The 21,062-nt window shown below is 34.6% G+C and overlaps 3 protein-coding genes across 3 annotated transcripts; 1 reads left to right on the top strand and 2 right to left on the bottom strand.

Moving 5' to 3' along the window:
• Positions 1-2,909: 2,909 nt before the first annotated feature.
• Positions 2,910-8,262, bottom strand: LOC133688145 (NAC domain-containing protein 20-like). The gene is made up of 4 exons (XM_062107544.1): positions 8,191-8,262; positions 4,732-4,948; positions 3,747-4,018; positions 2,910-3,593 (listed from the first exon to the last, which is right to left on the bottom strand). The coding sequence occupies exons 1-4, from the start codon at positions 8,260-8,262 to the stop codon at positions 3,033-3,035; spliced, it is 1,122 nt and encodes a 373-aa protein (XP_061963528.1). The 3' UTR covers positions 2,910-3,032.
• Positions 8,263-11,584: 3,322 nt separating this feature from the next.
• On the top strand, positions 11,585-13,119 carry LOC133689768 (tRNA (guanine-N(7)-)-methyltransferase-like). The gene is made up of 2 exons (XM_062109788.1): positions 11,585-11,725; positions 12,098-13,119. The coding sequence occupies exon 2, from the start codon at positions 12,117-12,119 to the stop codon at positions 12,873-12,875; it is 759 nt and encodes a 252-aa protein (XP_061965772.1). The 5' UTR covers positions 11,585-11,725; positions 12,098-12,116; the 3' UTR covers positions 12,876-13,119.
• Positions 13,120-13,236: 117 nt separating this feature from the next.
• LOC133689766 (RNA-binding KH domain-containing protein PEPPER-like) lies at positions 13,237-17,553 on the bottom strand. The gene is made up of 6 exons (XM_062109787.1): positions 17,103-17,553; positions 15,631-15,895; positions 15,034-15,182; positions 14,693-14,965; positions 13,916-14,110; positions 13,237-13,600 (listed from the first exon to the last, which is right to left on the bottom strand). Exons 1-6 carry the CDS (start codon positions 17,397-17,399, stop codon positions 13,403-13,405), a joined length of 1,377 nt encoding a protein of 458 aa, XP_061965771.1. The 5' UTR covers positions 17,400-17,553; the 3' UTR covers positions 13,237-13,402.
• Between the last annotated feature and the right edge of the window lie 3,509 nt (positions 17,554-21,062).

Below are 21,062 nucleotides of genomic sequence, written 5' to 3'. Positions count from 1 at the left end.
TGTCACAATTTACTCTTAGTAGAGTTTCCTGAGGTAAAAGAGATGATGACAGACAAAATTGATGTGGCAACGATGAGGAAGATAAAGTAATTATTCTGTATCCTGTTTAGTTATATTCGACAAGATTATAAAATATAAGAGTAAATTGTTAGATTAGTTGAGTTGACCTTTCTTATCCATGAACTGAACCTCGTCTCGGGTCAACTTTCAAGTTAGGTTTTAAAATTATAATAATAATTATTTTTATTTATACGTTGATTTGGGTTAACCTGTGTTAACCCTTCTGAACTGTGACATGAGTCTTATCTCGGTTGACTCCCTAGTCGGATTTTAAAACTACGATAATAATAGCTTTTATCTTTACATTGACTCAGGTCAACTTGTGATGACCCTCTTGATCTGTGACTGAGGTCTTATTCTGGACGTTGACCCTCGAATCAAATTTTAAAACTATAATTATATATAATCTTTTTTATTTTATATTGACCCGGGTCAACTAAGATTGATCCTCCTAACATGTGACCCAGCCCTTATCTTAGGTCGACTATTGAGTCGAATTTTAAAACTATAATGATAATCATTTTTTTTATTGACTCAAGTCAATGGTCAACTCCACTGGTGACCCGAGTGTAGCCCTAGATCAACCCCGAATCAAGTTTTAAAACTATGATAATAACTATTTTTTATTCTTACTCTGATTCAGGTCACCCGACCAATGACTCAGGCCTTGACCTGGATCGACTCCTGAGTTGTGTTTTAAAATTATGATAATAATATTTTTTATTCTTACATATCTTAGTTGGATAATTTTAGAATTTACAAGGATATTTTATGAATAATAAATAATAAATTCACTCCAAAATTATCTCCGAGACATTAATTTTTATGCATCCATCTCTGTCTCTTCAATCAAACATATATTTTTCTTCACTATCATCATCTTTTCTATCCAATGATAGTAACCAAATGCTAACTTATTGATCATAAGTAGTTGGCCTCATGATCCTGAAGGCATTTTACTCTTAAGAGGTGGTGTTTTTACTGTTTATTATCTCACAAAATACTATTTATTCTAATACTATTTTTTTTCACTTTTTATTTAAATCAATTTTTTTTTCCTTTAAAATTTGGTTTATTAGAGATTGAGTTTCATGATTTATTGTCGTTTGATTTCAATATGGTTATTTTAATCTCATGACCTGTATTGCGAGTTTGACGGATTAACCGATTGACTCAAGTTTTTTGTTAATTGTGTTTTTTTTTTAATTTCTTCCTTTAACATTGTATTTATTAGAAATTAGGTTTCGTGAATTGTTTTAGTTTACTTTCTGTGAAGTTATTCCAATCTCATGATCTTAGTCATGTGTTTTACGGGTTAATTTGGGTAGACTCGGGTTGTTTTAATGTGTCATTTTTAGATTGATTTTTTTTTCGATTTCAACATTTAATAATTGATTGATTGAAAAATAAGCTTCATAATTTGTTTTAATTTATTTTTTATGGGTTTATCTCAGTCTCTTAACCTCTATTACGGCTTTAATAGGTTAATTCGAGTTGACTCAGGTAATTTTTATGTTTTTTTTATTTTATCATCTAACTTTGAGTTAATTGTGAATGAGATTTTATAATTTGTTTTGGTTGCTTTATACTGGGTTATCATGGTCTCATAATTTAGATCGTGAATTTTTCAAGTGAATCCTGGTTGACTCGGGTCGTTATAATATATTTTTATCTTAATATTTAAAATACAGATGCTATCATGAATTTTTTTTATTTAAACTATAATTTTATCAATTATTCAAGTTATTTTAAAACTCATTAAATTAACCAGTTATATCAAATTAACCTCACAAGAATTTGTTTTCTACTAAAAAATGTTAGAAACATCTAAATATTTTATTTTATAGTCTACTCATTTTCTTTGAGCAGCTCTTGCTATCTTTCTTTAACTTTTGCTGGACCGGGCCTTGGGCTTCATCTTCGTTATGTTCATTGTTCACCTATTTTCCAAAGCGAAGCGCAGCTCAGTTTTTGTTAGAAAGAAGGCTTGAATCCAATATCTCATGGAGAAGGAAAGTCAGATGCAGCGTTTCTGTATCGGATCCCTTGTCTTTTTTTCTTTTTTTAATCGGCTTGTTCTTAGAAGGTGGAATGGAGATGGGCGAGTACAGGTAAAACCACAATCAAATCATAATGATAAGATCCAACTCGTGGGTTAAGCTAACCCAAAATTCAAGTTATTCGGTTAGAAATAAAGTACGTTCTAGGTCAGTTTATAATGAAGTGGACAAGTTACCGGATTAACCTGCCGATGAGGTCTTATAATTATGAATCAAATACCAAAAGGACAGGGATGATTTTCTTGGTTTTAATTTTATCAAGCCGAATGCTCATGAGAAACTAAGGAGTTATTCCGGGGAAACACCCTCTGTGTTCGTGAGGACGGGCACAAAATTCTTTTGGCTGGTTTTAATGTTCCGGTTTGCAATAGTACTTCCATTAGGGTTTGTTTTGATATCATAAATCTCGGTTCTGAAGCAACTACTATTCACCATTCAGCTAGGCTTTGCCTTCTGTTGATGAAGACAAGGATATAATCATCTCTGAAGTTTTTCCTTTCCGTGCCATAGCATCAATGTAGAACGTGATCCTCTTAGCAATCCCTCACCGCCGGTTGAAAACTTGCTGGACGGAGTCGAGAGATTTTTTCTAGTCACTCCCATTAGTGAAAAGAAATCAAGATTGTTAGAACATAAACATGCATCCTTTTCTAATCATGGGTAACAATTTAAAGTTAAAACAAAGGGGATATACGAAAACGAAGACGGATTTTTGCACCGAGTTCGATTCCTGCGCAAGGATATCATGAATCCAAGTTGCTGGGCATTTTTCTCTTTTTAATACCCATGCTAAGAAATCAAAACATACATATTTTGAACTAAAACATGCTTAATTAAAGCTTAATCTATCGTGTTCTAACAACCTTGTCAAATTTGCTTATCATCTGAATGTCCTCTCTCTGCTATCTGATCTCAGTATGGAGGCCAGTAGTTCTCCAAATCCATGCACTGTTCCATGCCCATGAATCTGTTGGCATGCCCATTTGCAGTGTTCATTTCTGCACCATAAGCTGCAGCCTGATCTAAAGCAAAAGAATTACTACTAGTCATCATGGAAGAGGTTATTACATCTTGTTGATTCATAACCGGAGGTGGCATTGGACGCAACATCGGTTGTGATGCAGCCCCTCCAAGGTTCAAGTTCAACCCTGATATAGAAAAGCATCCTCCTCCTCCCGGACCTCCTCCTCCAACGGAGTAAGTATTATTCAACGGGGACTGCATTGGTAGATTGATACCAGTTGATCCACCAGCTCTGAAAACCCTAGTAAGCTCTGCCTGAAGTTCTGCGTTACTCATCATGTAGTTTCTTCCAATGGGGAGCTGGAAGTTCTCTGCAGCCTGCATCATTTGTGAAGGTATAACACTTGGTCCTATCTCGAGGTTGTAGGGATTTGCTGCCCTCGATTGGTTTGAAGGATATTTCTTGACCCCCGCGCTCTTTTGGAAGACTCGGCAAACCACCCATTCATCCTGATCGATGAACCACATAAACCATTTATATATAGCTTGGAATCATATGCTAGTATTTATGGATTGAATTATGATTGGTATATGATGAAACAGATGTGTGTGTGTGTGTGTGTGTGTGTGTGTGTGTGTGTGTGTGTGTGTGTGTCTACATACCTTGGAAGCTCTAAAGGCAGCTTTGGAGTGGAAACGATATTCATGCATAACCCAGTTGGTTTTCTCTCCTCTTGGAGCTCTTCCTCTATAGAAAACCAATGTCTTCTTCATCCCTACCAACTGTGATGTGACACTGTTAAAGATCTCTTTATCTTTTCCAGTGGTCTTCCAGTATCCAGTATTTGTTGCCCGGTTTGTCCTCACACCAGTTGGGTATTTTCGGTCTCGAAGACTAAAGAAATACCACTCCTTTTCTCCCATCTTTGCTTTCCCTGATTAAGAGGCAAAGATTGAAACTATCAAGGATCTAGTCAAGCTTTATATATAATTATGGAATTTATTTATGTTTTGGTGAGAAATTACGAAAAACAAGAAATCACAAAAAAATGATGGCTTCATATGTATCTAAAGTAATCTCATGAGATGTAACAAAAAACAATGTAGAGAGCAATTTGATTCTTCTTTTAGATCATACGAAAGAGAGGTTTGAATTCGAGGGAAATTAGGAGACATTAGTGCAATTTATTGTTAACGATACCTTTTTATATTTCCTTCAAGGAACATGTGGTAAACCCTAAATCATAGTAAGTGGTGAAGAAAGTGACAAAAAAAATAAAATCTAGCCACACTACTAAAAGATAAGATCGGGGCAACGCCCAGGAAGCTCCGGCGGAAAGGGAAGGCCCGCCAGGCCGTATGCCCATGGGTGCAGGATTCTTCGAAAAAGCGCGGGAATAGCAACTGCCTAATTACTTGTAGATAAACTAAGATTCCTGGCCATCATGATTTGCATGAATAAAGAGTTCTTATAGGATCGATTTTGACATATCAAATTTTCCATTATCAACAAAAGAAATGATTTTTGAATGTTTGTGCCTTGATTTCTACTTTGAAAAACTCAAAAGTTGAAAAACAAATTGACAGATCGAGCCAATTTCAAGCTGGTTACGAGTGCCATGGAAACTAGATTTCAAGTTATAACTACCTGGAAGATCCCATGGTTCGCACTTGTTGAGATCAACATCACCAATAGCTCTACATGAGAAATCAGCGTCAGAAATCTTGCTTTGAAGATAGTAAGTTATGAGTTCTTCATCTGTGGGGTGAAACCGAAAACCCGGAGGCAAAGTCTCATCCTTTGCATCTCCTTCCATATCCTTCTCCTTTTCAACTTGTTTCTTCCCTTTATCACTTGTAGGCTTCTGTATTAAAAAGAAACGATATGATTAATGAACTGATCAAAATTTCCAAAACCCTAAAAACATAAAGAAGAAAAGGAATGAAAAAACAAAACAAAACAAGGAGAAGCATTCCATTTTGTTCTTTATAGCTAATACCCTAGTGGGATCATATATCTTCCCAAGTAAGAGGAAAGATGATCCAATGAATGAAAAACTTGTTTGGAACAGAGTTTTTGCTAGCTAATTGGTAGCTTACTTGCATGCATAGAAGACAAAATTCTCCAGTTAGGTTCTGATGTTTCTCGTATATATGATCAAAATCATGAGTTTTTGATAAAATAAGGATAACCCGAGAAACAAAAGTAACACACAAAAGCACTTGAAAACTTTTGTTTCTTACCATGCACACGAAATCAGCTCTGGATTTAAGGTCCTGAAATCAAGAAAAGAAATGAAGGTGAGTGTCTTTGAAGCTCTCACCTACTTTGGGTCTTCAAATACAAGGAACTACAAGAAAGCTTTTAATAAGATGCATGGAAAGTCATTGAAGAAATCCTTATTTAAGATGCTATCATTTCTGGCTGCCCTTTTGCTATGCAGCTAGCTATATTAAAACAACATGTGAATTATAAAATAATACCATATGATGGCATAGATAATATAATATATTTATGAGTCCGAACCATTTTAATTGACAATATAACACTATCAATTGGTTAATTAATCTATTTAAAATTTATTTGAACGTGTGGATCCAAAATAATACTATATGATAACAAATAACAATAAATGTAATGATAAATATAATATATCTAGATAAGAACTTGCAAGATCATAGTTTAAGATTAATTCGACTCTAATAAATATATAATTAAGAAATTAAACACTCTAATTCTTCCGAGTAATTATTCCGACCCGTTTCAATTGATAAATCAATGATTAAATATCTATTTAAATTTTATCTGAACGTGTGGATCCAAATTACGATAAAAAAAAAGAGACAAATATATATATATATATATATAGTAGTATTTAATAAGAAGATTCGAATATGCAAATAAGACGAAGTCACGAACACTATATTGTGCACTGATGCAAGTAAACCCACATTTACATAAGACAAAAACAACATCATGCCAGCCCAACATGCTACGTGATTGTGGGACCCTTCTTGAATGCATGTATTCGACAGCCAACTGGCTTCCTCCACATCAACAAACCATGAGGGCCCCTCTCCTGGTTCAAATGGTAATATTAGGTCAAAGGTGGAAAAGTGAAGAAATTAAACGGGACGGGCGGCTTCTTCTAGGGTTTCGTTTCAGTGCTCATCTAGCCCAGCAGCTTAATTACTCCAATATAGCTTAGGGTATGAATCTCCAGAGATTTATAGTGTTGTGTTTCAAGGGAAAAGAAGGTATCAATATTTGCATTCCCGATGACAGGAAAAGGAGATCAACATGATGAACTAGGGCAGAAACCATATGAACCTAAAACAAACACGATGCCCTTAGATGAGGGAGACAGAGAACTCGATCGATAGGTAACAGGGATTTTTGAAGCCAAAGAGAAGATTAATGCTTGGCCTGATGCATGATCTCTTGTTCTTTCTTTCCATGTACATAAGGCTTTCTTCGATTGGAACGTCTTCGTTTTGGCATTTTCTTGTATGACCATAAATTCATTCATACTAGACAGGACATTTCATTCCTCAAACAAAAAGAAAAAGAAAAAACCCTAGGATTTATCGATGTATTTACCTGACATAAGAAAAGGAAGCTGAATCATTGATGCTCAATTTTCTGTGGTACTGTGTGGTAATTAAGGCGCTAAAACAATCTGGAAAATAAAAAACTAGCTCAACATGTACCTGTGGTATATATAAGTAGAAAAACCCCTTCGAAGTCTGCTAATTTAACCCTATTTTGAATCTCTATAACAAGCAAATCTATATATGTTTTATTTCATCAAGACTTTACCTCCAAATTGGCTACTTTAAATCATGCATGCTCCATTTGTCAATTCTTGATCTACATGCTATATATTGCCTCACCTTTCTCAGTTTGGAAATTTTTGGCTTAGTGTTCTTTCCATCAGCATAAACGTGTTAGTAATGGTATCAAAACCCTTGATTTCTCTTCTGATGAAATCTTCGGCCCATAATAAAAACAAATACAGTAATAGTTCTAGTCGGTGTTATCAAAAGTTGTTTTTGTTTTTGCAATTCAACTTATTTTTTAAATTAATTTTTTTCTATAAAAAATAGCATCAAATTGATATTTTTTACCTTTTATTTTATTTTAATGTGACGGTGTCAAAAATAAAAAACTAAAAACAATTTTATTATATTTTTAATTGAAAAATACTTTTGTAAAAGTACTATGCACCATGTATTACCACACACATTAAATACGACCTGACTTAGTGGGATACTTTAATGACATGCCAGCCTAGGATTTGACCCGAGTCATATTTCAAATTAAACTAGGTGGAAGATGACCCGACGATCAATCAACGAATTAGTCGACTCGGTTAAAACTCAATTTGAATTAAAAAAAATTCAAAACGATATTATTTTTATTTTTTTCTTAAAAAATCTTAAAATGATATCGTTTTGAATTGACTAAGGAGAACCGCTCAACTCGTGAACCAAGCCTACATCCGAATTATTAGCTAGCCTAGGTTTAATAACTTTGGTTTAAATTAGATAAATACACTCTTGTATCTCAAATCTATGTGGATGGCATTAATTTCTCAAAATTACTAACAAAGTATGTTAAATAACTAATTCAGTCCGGAGGCAATTGATTTACTTTACTTGTTATTGTGCAGCTTGTCGGAAAATTGTTAAGATTATACGCTTTTTATAATTCACTGATCATAAAGTTAGGTTAGTTATGATTTTGGAAAGATTGGGAGGCTTGATTAACTTTGAATTATTGAGCCCTAAGTCTTATGCAAAATTGATCAATCTTAGCAGTAAACATCTATCACGATCTTTTGTTTACTTACTCAATACTTCAACCATATAATTTTAATAAGGTCTTCATCAAGTTGCCGAACCTGCACCTAATCCTCACAAACAAACAGCTTATGGTGAAATAATTAGGAGACCAAGAGGGAAAATGCATGATTGAATGAGATGCATGCTTAGAGACTAATTGGTCCTCGAATTGTAATGTACGTAGATGCAAGAAATTGTTCAATTATTAGTATATATAGGATGTCGACACAGTGAGGGTGCGTGCTCAATATTGTGAAAATACAGTGATCAAGCAACTTAAACCATGCATAGAAGAGATGAGGAAGCTTCCATTGAGTCCATAATCTCTGCCCATTTTGCATTAATTACCGTCTTCATTGTTCACTGCTTAAGGAAGGCGTAAGTTTACACATGCATCTTGGCAGTAATATTATTGCAGATTTACTTTAGTTAGAAATTAATGTAAGTTGACATCCCAATCATTTTATGCAATGAATGGGATATGATGGGTGTATATTGAAGACTGTTCAGTTTCTTTTGCAGTATTGATCTACTTATATGTTCACATTATATGTTAATGTGATCTAATACTCATGATTATCATTTTTTTCTTTGCTTTTTATACCGTGAGTTTTTCTTTTAGTTAATTAGTTTGCCATTTTTTAATGACAATTAATAGCTAAATCTTAATAATATTCTCCCTTGATTATTAAAAAACAATTACAGATTTACTTGGAAAATATAATTACCAATGCGTACTCAATCAATAAATTCTACTAATTGCATGTTAGATTGACTAAGGTTATGTTTGATATGATTTTTGCAAATTAATTTACGTTTTTTCTTAACTTGATTCAAATAAAAGTTATAAATATTTTAGTTATTTCTTTTTTAATTTAAATCAAAACTTTGTTACAAATTCAGTTAAAATCTTATTTGAAATAAAAGTTAAAATTCTTAACTTTTAATTTATTTATTTGAACTTATAGTGATCATAACTTATTTTTCTCAAAGTTCTTATTGAAAAGATCACAACTTAAGGTCAAAGATCAAAATTCAAAAATCATGTCAAACGGACTCTAAATTCAGGCAAGCCAAATAATCACTAATAGGTTAGATATTTTCTTGTGCATGATCAATAAGCTGTGTTCACATCTTCTCACATTGGGTTAGTTTCTTTTAATTTTGTCAATATAACGAATCAAGCAGACACGAAGTATATATAGTTGAAGACTGAAGATTGATGATAGGCAAGCAGCTACTAAATAAAAATATTGAAGATTGATCAAACAAGATCATCACCTAGCTAGGCATAGATCGAAGATTTCCAGGCCACTTGTTTTCCACTTCTAATTGCAAAAATTCCTTTCCGGTACGTTCCAATATGCCACTGAAAACCACTTGTTTGGTGATTCATATAAACTAAGTTACTAATGATACAAGAATCTAAAAGAAAAGGCTAGCAACTAAATGTACTAATTATGTCTAATAACTTGACAAATGCCAGAAAGAAGTCTGTCATTGTGTAATTGTTTACGTCTCTCTCTCTCTCTCTCTCTCTCTCTCTCTCTCTCTCTCTATATATATATATATATATATATATATATATATATATATTAAATTGTTTCTCTTATTTAGCATCAAAGTTTATCTTAAAATAGTTTTTTTTTGTTGCATTATGATTATATTCTCGACTGTCTATCAATCAGAACTTGTTTTTCAAAATTTGAGCTTCAATAATACTCACAGGATATATTATTAATACTCTAAAACATGCACAAAACTAGGGACTCCCCTGAAAATCCACTGTATATACTGAAGTTTTTATTTATTTATTTTTATAATAGTTGATTTTATTAAAAACATGACTATTTAAACAATAGCCATAAAAAGAAGACAAAAAAAACTTACACAATAAGATATGAAAAAAGAAAAACAAATCCTATATTGGTTTGTTCTAAATTTAATGCTATCCGTACTAATTAGAAAATGTATATAGTGAAGTGAATGCTTTTATATATAGCGTTCAGCTTTCTATAGTTAAGGCAATATCATATATATGCGATTTGGCCGAGGAATTGACTTTTTCTTCAGATAGAGAGAGTATTACATTCATATGAATACAGAAGTAGCCATGCAAAATCAATATGATCACTTGATGATGTCAAGTTCAAAATCATTTTGTTATTGTGAATTATTATCAAAGATTTCGTGTTTGTTTGAGCAAACAAGATGAATACACGTCCTCATTTCTTTCGTTGAATTATATTTCAAAATAATCTAAGACGAGAGGACTTCATAGATTTAATGGTGAAGTGGTTGACATGCACTTGTAATGAAGACTCTTTAGAACAATAAAAACCCTAATCTGGTTGAAGATTCATGCATGCTTGGTATGCTACTTGTCAAACACTTCAAAACAAATATAAAGAAAAATTATTTAACCAGCTCATCGTTACGTCATTTCTGATGCATTGTTACTGAAAATACAGTAATAGAACAACTTTTATAAACATAATAATTAGGGTTAAGTGATGCAAGAAAAGGATTGATCAAGAAGAGTAGCGATGGGATAATTTTGTTTCCAAATGAGGGTGCAAAATATTCAAAAAGGTAGGTGCATGTCTATACAGAAGAAGTTATAAGGATGAAAGGTGCATGTACGCTCATGTCCTTGTTACTATAATTCTACGACTTACTCTCTACGAAAGGGAGTCCATATAGCTTTCGTATGGGTTTCCCATTTTCCTTCATTTCTTGCTAAGAGGCACCACCCTTAACCTCCTCCTATTCCTACATAAACTATAAAGTATGCTCATGAGATCGATATGTTAGGTTGGAAGAGTCCATGCACATAAATTTCTTAGACTTTGTGCTCTCAGGATTTAGGGAGCAGTGAGAAATTACTGGTGTAAGGTCAGAAAGTTTTATGGAGTTGATTGGTGATTTTGAAGGAGTTAAATTTCTTTTAGGGTTACTTGAGCACCTTCCCTTGAGTTAACCAAGAATGAAGCAACATGTACTTGTTTTGAGCAAGCTACGAGACCTAAACAAGTTGCATTATATATTTAACTACATTGTGAGAGGACATTACATTATCAGATTGCTTTGTCATTTTATATTAATGCTGACCTATCCACTTATTCGAAAAGAGTTCTAGCCTTCTAGGGACACGAATTATAAGCCAGGGGAGAAAATTATACACAACTAACCTTCTTGCAAGGAGAAAAACGTTTAATTTTTTTTGTTCTTAAAAATTTATACTTGATCTTTTTATGTTAGGTTTGGTTAATGATGGGACAAAAGAGTATTTTATTAGATCGATAGTGACAAATACATGAAATAATTAATATATTTTTCAGATAGTTTTGAAGTAAATATCTGTAAAAAAAAAATATTTTCAACATTTGCTTCTTGAAATGGGCTCGAGTTTAAGATAGTAATTACAAGTTGAATTATATATATATAGTTCAAAGATGAATTTCTTCAAATTTTTCATTCATTTATTTAAAAAAACAAAACTAAGAGATACTCATGGGCCTCGTACAGAATTAGGCCGACAACCTAGCCTAAAGGCAAAAAACATTTCTTTTAGCTCGTCAATGAATATAAAAAACAGATGGGCCAAGTCCAGCATTCAATTTTCAACATTTGCTTCTTGAAATGGGCTCGAGTTTCAGGTCAAAAAAATAAACACTGGAAACCCTACTTTGAAGTGAGAGGCAAGTAGTAGCTTTAGCTTGTACCTGGTTTAGAATTTTTTTCGATTTAGAAGAGGTTTCAAGAGCAATCAGACAACATTAGCTAGAGACTCTCAGGTACCATCGCTTTCTTTACCTCTCTTGCATTACTTTGTTTCAGTTACCGTAATGAAAAGAACAAAAAAGGAAAGAAGAAAAGAAACATATTTAGTTCTTGGATGTCTGTTTGATTAATGATTTTGATCTTTGATTAGTAGAATGTTGTTAGTGAATTTGCCTCTTATTTTAAAAATATGGGTTTTCAATGTTTTGGAGAAACTTGTGATCTTTTTAATGATTGGCACCTCCATTTTGAAAAAGAAGCCAACTTTTTGTTATATGTAAGAGAAAGAGGCGTCTTTTATTAGTTAGATTTTCATTCATAAATGGAATGAAAATGCTTAACCCTTCAAGCTTCTTTGATTTGGGGCTGAGAATTACTTTATGCAGTTGGTGGGGATAGACAGACATGTTAGAGAATGAGGCAAACCCGACTATCAGTAAGTCAACTGGGTTGCCTAGGAAGCGTTTTTATCGAGCAAGAGCACATAGCAATCCATTGAGTGATTCGCATTTCCCTGTTCCGATTTCTCCTAGTCATGTTGACTACTCGCTTCATTACCCTCAGTTCTTTTCCTCGTCCGGTGAAGTTGGCAGTATCAAAAAGGTCCAGTTTGCTGATGTTGGTTGTGGGTTTGGAGGGCTGCTGATTAGTCTCTCAACACTTTTTCCAGAGACCTTAATGATTGGGATGGAACTTAGGGATAAGGTGACAGAGTATGTGAAGGAACGGATTTTGGCGTTGAGGACAACAAATCCAGGTCAATATCAAAATGTCTCTGTGGTTCGGACCAATTCGATGAAATACATTCCTAATTATTTTGAGAAGGGGCAACTTACAAAGATGTTTTTCCTGTTTCCTGATCCTCATTTCAAAGAGAAGAATCATCGTCGCCGAGTGATCAGTCCACATTTACTTGATGAGTATGCATATGTTCTCGAGGTTGGTGGCATTATCTATTCAATTACAGATGTGGAAGAGCTTGGGGATTGGATGAAGACTTGTTTGGAGAATCACCCCATGTTTGAAGCCCTCACAGAGGAGGAACTCGAAGCAGATCCTGCTGTGAAACTCCTGAGGACAGCAACTGAAGAAGGGCAGAAGGTTGCTAGGAATGGGGGGCAGACTTTTCAAGCAGTCTACAGACGTATCGCACCATCCCTTTGAAACATTTAGGAAGTCTTAGGCTGCTCAAGCTCAAGCGTTGGCATTCGTCCTCTGCCCGTTTGGTACCATTCATCTTGTAACCATCTTTTTATCCATACAATATTTATGCCTGTAATTCTTCAAGGCATCAAAGAAACCTAGAATACGAAAAGTTCCTAGGTTCCTTCTGAATATTCATTGATCTTTGATTATTCATTTTCTGACTGGCTTTAACGTGGTTCAAAGTACGGTCCTTGCATTATCATCCTCAGGTTTTTTGCAGAATTAAAATTGCATTTAAACGAGACATTAATCCAGTAGTTAAGGACTTCGGCGAAAACCTATATGAAATTGCCGAGGTTCAAAACCAAACCCCCAAGGATTAAAAAATAAAATAAAATAATAATAAATCGCTTCAGAGATTTTTCATCAAAACTCACTATTTCTGAAATAGCTATCACTGAAAAAACAGTGAATAAAGGGCTCAAGTTTTTCAAATTACTATTGCTGAAACAAGTATCCAATGTGAGCATTGCACAGACAAACATTCAAAATCTATAATTGTTGTAACCTCCTGCACCAGGCGATCCATACCCTCCCATACTTGAGGATCCATACCCTCCTAGATGTGATGTAAACGAAGATGAAGGGTAGCCGGTTTCTGCCATATGTGAATATGCACTTAATCCCGCATCTATCTTCCCATACATGCTTGACGCTGGTTCCTTGTGATTAGTAATGAACTCCTGCAAACAAGAAGATTCAAGACATTAGAGGCAGGTCATAGGGAGACTAATCAATTAAGGCTGCCTCTGATGGTAAAATTGCCAAATTTCTATGATTTGAACATAAACAGAACGTCCTCAAGTATCAAAATTTTATGCTGGGCACACTAGACCCAAAATGTGGAAATGAACGAATTCCAGGTCCAAATGTGCATGCACATGGACACTCAAAGCAGACAAATGTAAATGCAAGCGTGGGAGTGTGAGGTGGGCAGTGGTGAGGAAAAATGTTGGCAGGTAGCAAAATTACCCTGTTTCATTATTAAAGAAAACTACCTGAATAAGCTGTTGAGCCATCTGAACTTGAGCACCGGTGCCCTTAATTTCCACAGTGATCTCATCAGGCAATCCTCTGCTCTCTTGTATTGAAAGGATTGCCCTGCTGGTACGGCGAATGTAGGCAATATTAGATCCAGCAACACCAATGATATCCTCAGCATATGACAGAGGTACTTGCATTGTCTGTGTCACCTGAATTGGATAGTAATAGTGTTCTCAATCAATCCCGGGTAACATGGAGCCGTGATATAAGAGCAAAGTAAACCATGACAAAAACAAATGATATTTCAAATGATCAGAGTATGCTTGCTCTAAAGATCTTACAAGAAAAAATGAAAACAGAACTGTTAAGCCACACATTCTAACATGTCTTTGCAATTAAATTCTCAGTCTTGGGCATGCTGCTGGGGCATAGAAATATAAATAAAAAACATGAAATTCAAAGAAGCGGGGGCAGAAGAGGCATGAAATTTGGGAATCATTTTCCTAATAGCAAATTTTTAGGAACCAGAAATGTTCTAAAATAAATGGCAGGCTTTTTAGACATGAGCGTGCATGTCAGGAAGAACCAAGACCAATCAGCCCGAGGCATGCTGCCAAAGCACAGGAAAATAATGAGGGCTTTCCAGTCTTTGGCATGCTGCTATAAACATCACATTTTTTGACATGAGCATGCATGTCATGAAGAACTATAACCAATCAGACTCCTAATGTAAGCCAAGAAATTCAAAATCATATTGGACCATAATACAAGAACTGGATAATTAAACCAACCTGAGTTACAATAGGAGCAGTAGCGCGACCAAGTCCAGTTGAACGGAACCCTACAATTCCAGAATCTTGTCCATAAATTGACAATCCAGGTTGTGAGATTTTGTGTTCAAATTGTGTTTCATGTTCATAGATTGACGGATCCCGCTTCAAAGATAGGGAATAATCAGAAGCAATCCCACTTGGAATTGTGGGAACATAAGCAGAATGTAGTGAGGGCTGAGCAATATCAGGCCGTGCATCTGCAGGGCATTCCTGTGAAATTGTTGCATTGTACTGCAAAAGAACTCGGTTACTTCATAATTCTCACAACCATAATCCAGTAACATTAAAGTGTAACTTACAGTTTTCTCAAATATAGGAATGACACTATGATCAACCAAAAACTTCCTTAGCTGTCCTATTACTGCTTCTAATGCTTTAAAAACCTTCATAGCTTCACCATGTATTTCCACAATTCTCTCATCTGAAGTAGCATATGAAGGTAACTCATCTACGAGGAAAAAGGAGGATCAGAGTTTGTACTGTTCATGAAAAAGAAGAAGAAATCGGATGAATAATGGCGCATATGGAAGTTACCAATACAGCAATCCTAGCAATGGGCCTCAGAAAATCGAGCCCAGGGAACCATAATATTAAACTGTCACAATCTTTTAGTGAAAACTGGACTTAAGTTGCTTAGATTTTGGGTCTATACAGACATTCTGTATTCTAAAAGCTAGCTTAAAACTGGTAAACACAAATTGAGGAACAACACACAGGAACAGAACGCGAAGTTTGAAATAGAAGCTGTAAAATTTAACAACGAATAGAAAGATAGCACAGCACAGCACACCACACAACTACCTCAATAATTTCTGGTCAAATTTTTTTTCAAGGAAATGCAACTTGGTCAAATATAATTGCTTAATTAAAGAAGAAAATAATTGCCTGAAGCATACCTTCTGCCATAACATGCACAGCTGCACCAGTGTTTTCCTGTATTGATTTGATTATGGATCCTTGCTTCCCAATTAAGTTTATTGCCTGTGAAGATGCAACCAGTAACCTTATGGAACAAAATGCAGAGCCAGCAGCAGCAGCAGCTGAACCAGTGTTGTCACCCTCACCAGGTGATAGACCACTCACACGCTTGAACACTCTCATTACAGCATCCATTGCAGGAGATTGTGGAGCTTCTGGCTCTTCTTTACCAGAAATCAGAACCTGAAAAGAAACATCTACATCAATCACAGAAGTTCCATCAGGGAGCAGAATTGTGACACAATACAAAGAAAATTACAACATAAATAATTCATACTGTTCAACTCATAATGGCTATTTACAAATAGATCAGAGCTTTTCCATCTTATTTCATTCACCAACGGTAGAATCAGCCCACACCTCCCTTAGGGACTTTAAATTCAACAAGCAAACACAATGAAGGCTAAGTTCAGCTTCTTATAGCATGCAAACAGAACCCACGATGGAGTTTCTATTTGGGTTGAATTGAACTTCCAAATGGCGTCCATCCATGCTCCCGAACATGGGCCATATATTTAATGATTCATATACACTTTTCTATTTCATGATTTTGTTTTTTTACACTAACTCATTTATATTGAAAAAAATCACTCAAAATAACACCAAGCTCAACCCTTGTTAATATAATCTAACTAAGTCGTTCTTTTTTTTTGAAAACTCAAAGCCACTAAAAGAGATGTGTTCAACTTCATCTCAAATTCAACAGAATGAATTCCAAAATCTGAACACAACATTCCAAATCTTGACTCAGTTCTAAAAGTTAATTCAACTGCTCTTAGGGTTTGCCTTTTAAGATTAAAGCTACGAGCTTTTCAATCCTATAAGCATTCATCAACAGTAGAACGAGCCAAGCTTCCCTTCAGGGCCTATTGAATTCAACAAAGTAATCAGCTTTAAGGAGCTTTCATTTTGGCTGCATTAGACTTCCAAATACAGCTCATTCAAGCTCGTAAACATGGGATATGTATGTAACAATTCATAACAGATTTCCCATAGCATGATTTTGTCATTATAACACCAAAAAATCATAACCGATTTCACTATTTAACTGAAAAAAAATGCTCAAAATAACACCAAGCTCGATTCTTCTTAACAGAATCTAACAAAGCTCAATCTTATTTCTTTTAAGCTGCAACAAAACTCAAACTTGCAACAGATACATTGAACTCAACAACCTGTACCCCAAAACACTCCAAATCTTGATCCTTCTCAGTTCAAAAAAAAAGAAAGAAAAATCCCATCTTTCACACAAAAGGCACTACCTTTACCACCCAAACCCCGCAAGTTGCAAAAACCCACAAAAGCACAAAGGCTTAAAATTGCAAAAAAACAAAAAAACAAAACAAAAAACAAATAAAAAAAATACAAAGAGGAGTAAACTTTAACTTACAATTCGATCAGAAATACCAAGGGGACCTTCAAGAATACGAATGCGAGCAAGGGTTTCATCACACATCTTCTTCACCAACTCTCCTCTCCGTCCAATTATACTTCCTACTTTCGATACCGGCACTATTAACCTAAACACATTATCTCCTGGCCATCCCGGCCACTTCTCTGATCCTTTTGGTTGTCCCTGTTGCTGTCCTCCCTCCGTCGCTGCATCCATTCCCGTTTCTGCTTGTTTGTTAACGGCGTTTGCTTCTTTTGGATCTGAATTGAGCGTTGTTGTGGCTGTTAAGTCCATTTTGGTGATTGATTGAGAGAATTTGGAATTCAATTAGGGTTTAATCGAAGAAGTGTGGGATCAATTAGGGTTTACGTAATGGTTCCGTGTGTGAGAGAGAAAGAGGGGCAGTGAGTAATTTGTGTCGTTGACAAGAAATCGGGTATGTTTTTTAACATTGTTATAAAAACCGGTCCGGTTTATAACTCAGCTTGAAACCTAAGTTGTGAGAATTGGGTGAATACGTGGTTATAAAACCAGTCCGGTTTATAACTCGGCTTGAAACCAAAATTATGAATGGGGTGAATTATCCCGAATTCATCCCATTTATTTAAAATAATGTTCTTTCAAAATTATTTTTAAAATTAAAATAAATTGTTTTTAAAAGGAAAAAATAAAAAGTTAAACGAAATCTCATATATATTTTGATACTAAATAGTATAGTAATTTCAATTACTTGTTGGATCAAGTTTTACAAAGTTAAATTCTATTTGATTTGATACAAAAACTAGTTTAAATTAGATTATTGAATTGATTTAGTTGAAATCAAGAATTATATAATGAAGGAGAGGTTTCATTTTGAATTTTATTATTTTTAACATTTAAAAATAAATAATTGAGTAATTTTTTGTGTTACTTTGATTTTATTTCTTTTCGAAATTTGTTATTTTCAAGATACGAGGTTCAACTAAGAAGATCATTGCATGGTTTGATTTTTATTTTATTTTGCAATTAATTTTTAGAATATTATATTTTTCATTCTAAATCAACAAATTTCAAAATCTCAATTCAAAAAAGAATTAAAACATATATTTGATTGTTGAGTTTAAACAAGAAATTGATGTCACACAAAACATTTAGTTGTAGTCATTTTGTTAATTTTAAAAACTCATTAATTTGATTAATAGTGCATTCTATTACTGTTTGATTAAGTAAAATCTTTTTTTTGAATTTTTTACCATTCAATCCTAGTATATTTAAGAAACAACACATTAAGTATTTTTTAATGACAAACTGATTACTTTTTTGTTTTATGAGAAACTCTTTTATCATAATCCACTATCCAATTACTAATTAAATGCCAAGCACAATAATCTAAACCAATTTAATTAACATTGAATTTTATTATCATATATACTAGGCGTTGATATCTATTTTTATCTTAAAAAAATTCAAGATTTACCCTCTTGTATATACTAACTCAAGTTTTACCCTCTCTTTTTCTCTCTCTCAAATCCAAAGATATACAATTTTTTTGGCAAGCTACCATAACCTGAAAAATATGAGTTACTAAATTTCCTCTATAGAGAACAGGAATTCCAAAGCAATCAAAGATGAGGGCTGAAGCATTAGAAATTCTAGATTACAACATGAGGCTCTAGGTCTGTCATGATGGGAATATAAGTTACTAAAGAAATTAAAGACAGCTAACTTCACATCAGTAGGTTCAGACAAAATCTTGCCATCAACCTCCAGGGAGAAAATTTGATTTCTTTTCTGTCTTGTTGTTGCGGCTAAGTGAAAGAAACTAGTATTTTTGTCTCCAAGCTTACACCGCTGAACTCTTGACTTCTGATGCCAAGCAGACTCTTGTACTCTATACAGAGTTCTAAGCCTAGAGGCAATGTTGTTGCTTCTAGTCAGTTCAACAGCTGACAGGTCTCTACATTTTTTGTGATAGTCTAGGGTGTCAGCTTCAAGTTCCAACTCTTTAATTTGGTTATACGTGTTACCCACAACATCTTTATTGCACTGCTTACATCTTTCTTTTAATAACTTTAAGGCTAGGACCATATTCCTTCTACCAGAATTTATAATCAAGATTGTATTCCAGAAGCTTTGTATCACCTTCCTGAAATCAGACACGAGTCGCTAGTAATTCATGAATCGAAATGGCTTTGGGCCCCAAATCGTAGAGTCTAGCAATAGATGAAGAGGACTATGATCAAAAGAATATTTTGGGAGACCAAATAAAGTAGAGGTTGGTAGAGACTGCAGCCAATCACCGATATAAAAATTTTGTCAATGCGACTCAATGCGTTACCTCTGGACCAGGTAAACTTTTCCCCGTTTAAAGGGAGATCAATAAGTTCACAGCAATCAATGCAATGTTTAAATCATGTCATAGAAGTAGATATTTGAGAATCACCTTTTCTATCTTAAAGGGATAAAGTTTCGTTAAAATTGCCTGCAAAACATCATGGTTTGCTAACACTATCTTTGAAAGTAATTAGGTAGTTCCATAACTCTTTCTTCAAGGAGCCACCATTCAGAGCATAAACAAAAGATACCAGGTAATTCAGATTGAAACGAGTGAAAATACCTTCAACATACAAAATATGTCTATTCATAGCAGCTGAACAACTTGAGACACAAAAAGAAGTTGGATTCCATATACATAAAATCCCCCTAGAAAAGCCTAATGAAGGAACTGCATACCAATCCCTAGGTTGATGACCCCAAATAGAACTAATAATGCAGTCATTAATATTTTCCAATTTCGTTTCCAAAATACTAGAACATCAAGACTAAACTTCCTGCCAAGATTCCTCACACATCTTTTATTATCTCTGCCCCCTAATCCACATACATTCCAAACAATAATACTACCTATAGAAAGGGTTGAAGAAATCATACCTTCAGACGAGTTAAGAAAACTGACTTACAACTTCTTCCTTCGAATCCACTCCTCTTGCTCTTTTTCTATAAATCCCTGCAGTGTTTATGTCATTAAGTGGCTATCATCATGAACTTGTAGAATAGCTTTTCCCACATCCCAGCAAGCATTTGCTTCATCCTAAAAGTCAGGATGTAAATGATCGTGCGCTTGATCACCAGAATTTGGAGAGGATCTATAAAGCGTGCTACTTGCCTCATCTTCACCAGCAAGTTCTTTTCCAAAAGGAATAATAGCATTTTTGTTCTTAATTCCATTATCAGAAACTGAATACTCAATAATTACTGTCTCAGATTGCTTAGATCTGTGGTTTCCTATTTTGCGTGATTTCCTTCTTGAGAGAGATTGTGTTCTACATGTGAGCTTCTTTGATTTATTTTTCTATGATTTCCTGTTTCTCAATTCCAGAGCATAAAGTTCAGATGGGTCAGATGGTAACATTTGCTTCCGGGCCTATGATGAGATGTTTTGCCCTTTTTTTTCAGCCCGTCTTCTTAAACTCTCTACTACAATAGCCCTATATTGATCCAACTCATCTCCCTCGGATAGGCAAGGGCCTTGATACCCATCTATAGCCCTATAGTCAGTTGTAGCCACATTAGCATATTCATATTGTACCAGGGCTAAACAGTTATCAACTTCGTACATACGCTCCTCGGATAAAACTGTTTGTCTGTATTACTCTGTGATTTCTGGATAGAGGTACATAGATGGAATGACATGCTCGATGAGTGTACTGTCAATCTGAATTTGGTTGCCCAACACACTGATGAAATCAGATTCAAACTCTACACTGTTTTGTAGCTATGTGGGTCGATGTTGCCCTCATTGTATCCTCACAGTGATCATCCTCATCATCATCAGAGAGCATAGATGTTGTGTACAGTTAAACGTCCATAAAGTGTTTGACTGTTGTGAGGGAGGGGGTGAACTTGCCCTTTATTTCTGTCAAACTAACCTCTACCTGTATTCCATCGAACTTAAGAAACACTTGATCATGTAGAGGC

This window comes from Populus nigra, chromosome 3 (genome assembly GCF_951802175.1).
Source record: "Populus nigra chromosome 3, ddPopNigr1.1, whole genome shotgun sequence".
Lineage (NCBI taxonomy): Eukaryota > Viridiplantae > Streptophyta > Magnoliopsida > Malpighiales > Salicaceae > Populus > Populus nigra.
The sequence above is the reverse complement of the archived record's forward strand: the minus strand, read 5'-3'. Positions and strand labels throughout refer to the sequence as shown.

Bases quoted from the DNA above. Each gene is read 5' to 3' on its own strand.
- LOC133688145 (XM_062107544.1), bottom strand. From the start codon at position 8,262: ATGGGCAGAGATTATGGACTCAATGGAAGCTTCCTCATCTCTTCTATG. The intron at 4,019-4,731 runs GTAGTTATAACT...CCTCTTAATCAG, and splicing joins CGAACCATGGGATCTTCCAG to GGAAAGCAAAGATGGGAGAA. The intron at 3,594-3,746 runs GTATGTAGACAC...TTCATCGATCAG, and splicing joins CTGCCTTTAGAGCTTCCAAG to GATGAATGGGTGGTTTGCCG.
- LOC133689768 (XM_062109788.1), top strand. From the start codon at position 12,117: ATGTTAGAGAATGAGGCAAACCCGACTATCAGTAAGTCAACTGGGTTG.
- LOC133689766 (XM_062109787.1), bottom strand. From the start codon at position 17,399: ATGGACTTAACAGCCACAACAACGCTCAATTCAGATCCAAAAGAAGCA. The intron at 15,896-17,102 runs GTAAGTTAAAGT...GTTTCTTTTCAG, and splicing joins TTGGTATTTCTGATCGAATT to GTTCTGATTTCTGGTAAAGA. The intron at 14,966-15,033 runs GTAAGTTACACT...GTTCTTTTGCAG, and splicing joins TTCCTATATTTGAGAAAACT to TACAATGCAACAATTTCACA.